We start from the raw sequence: 1,229 nt of genomic DNA on the forward strand, positions 1-1,229 counted from the left end.
TGCTATTAGTATCTTACTGAAGGTAAGCAGGAAAGCCGTCTTGCAGGAAATCAAAGACGCTCTTAGGTCAGGGTTGCAGGGCTGATCCCTTAATGGAAATATGGAAAATCTGTCATGTTGGCGATTTAAACATTTGCTAGGTGTGGTTGTTGGTGCAGGTCTGTCATCCTAGCACTTGGTAGGTGGAGGCCTAGAAGGTCAGGTCAAGATCATCCATTGTTGCAGATCAAGTTTGAGGGCAGGCTGGACTGTGTGAAATCCTTGGGCAGAGGAGGAGAGTCGGTGTGGTAGCTCACGCTACAGTACCTGGCCCTGGCTGTCTGAGCACAGATGCCACGGTCCTGTGGGCTTCACGGTCACTTTGATGCCTTTTGAAAAATAATTGATTTTTAATTAATGTCAATTTGTTTTTGCCTGTGTGCACATCTGAAGCCCTGGAACTGGAGTTATGGACAGGTACGGACTGCCATGTGGGTGCTGGGAATTGAACCTGCGTCCTCTGGAAGAGCAGTCAGGGCTCTTAACCACAGAGCCTTCTCTCCAGCCCCACGTCACTTTGATCAGTGTTGGAAACTTGTGGAGGGAGATAAGAAGCAATATCAGCTCTTACCCCAGAGTCATCTCTTCAGCCCTGAGAATACATTTTTGTTTGTTTGTTTTTAATACAGTCTCACTACATAGATAGCTGCAGCTGGCTAGAACTCGCTCTGTAGACCAGGTTGGTCCCAGACTCACAGAGATCTGCCTGCCTCTGCCTCCAGAGTGCTGGAATTAAAGGCATGGTTTTTGTTACCACTGCCTGGCTGAGAATAAATTTCCTTTTTTTATTATTTTTATTAAAAATTTCCACCTCCTCCCATCTTCCTCCCCCTCCCCCCACTCCCCCTCCCTCCTCCAGTCCAAAGAGCAGTCAGGGTTCCCTGCCCTGTGGGAAGTCCAAGGTCCTCCCCCCTCCATCCAGATCTAGGAAGGTGAGCATCCAAACAGACTAGGCTCCCACAAAGCCAGTACATGGAGTAGAATCAAAACCCAGTGCCATTGTCCTTGGCTTCTCATCATCCCTCATTGTCCACCATGTTCAGGGAGTCTGGTTTTATCCCATGCTTTTTCAGTCACAGTCCAGCTGGCCTTGGTGAGCTCCCAGTAGATCAGCCCCACTGTCTCCGTGGGTGGGTGCACCCCTCGTGGTCCTGACTTCCTTGCTCTTGTTCTCCCTCCTTCTGTTCCTC

At 49.5% G+C, this 1,229-nt stretch overlaps 1 protein-coding gene across 1 annotated transcript in view; it reads left to right on the forward strand.

Annotated features, from left to right (window-relative positions):
* Positions 1 to 7: 7 nt before the first annotated feature.
* LOC101993729 (L-lactate dehydrogenase C chain-like) overlaps positions 8 to 1,229 on the forward strand; it is a gene marked incomplete at its 5' end in the record, with an annotated part of 19,902 nt that continues 18,680 nt past the window's right edge. Inside the window, one exon of the mRNA XM_005357880.2 lies at positions 8 to 22. Within this exon, the coding sequence (XP_005357937.2) occupies positions 8 to 22 (15 nt within the window). The remainder of the gene's footprint in view (positions 23 to 1,229) is intronic.

The sequence above is a fragment of the Microtus ochrogaster genome, chromosome 22 (genome assembly GCF_000317375.1).
Source record: "Microtus ochrogaster isolate Prairie Vole_2 chromosome 22, MicOch1.0, whole genome shotgun sequence".
NCBI classification, from domain to species: domain Eukaryota; kingdom Metazoa; phylum Chordata; class Mammalia; order Rodentia; family Cricetidae; genus Microtus; species Microtus ochrogaster.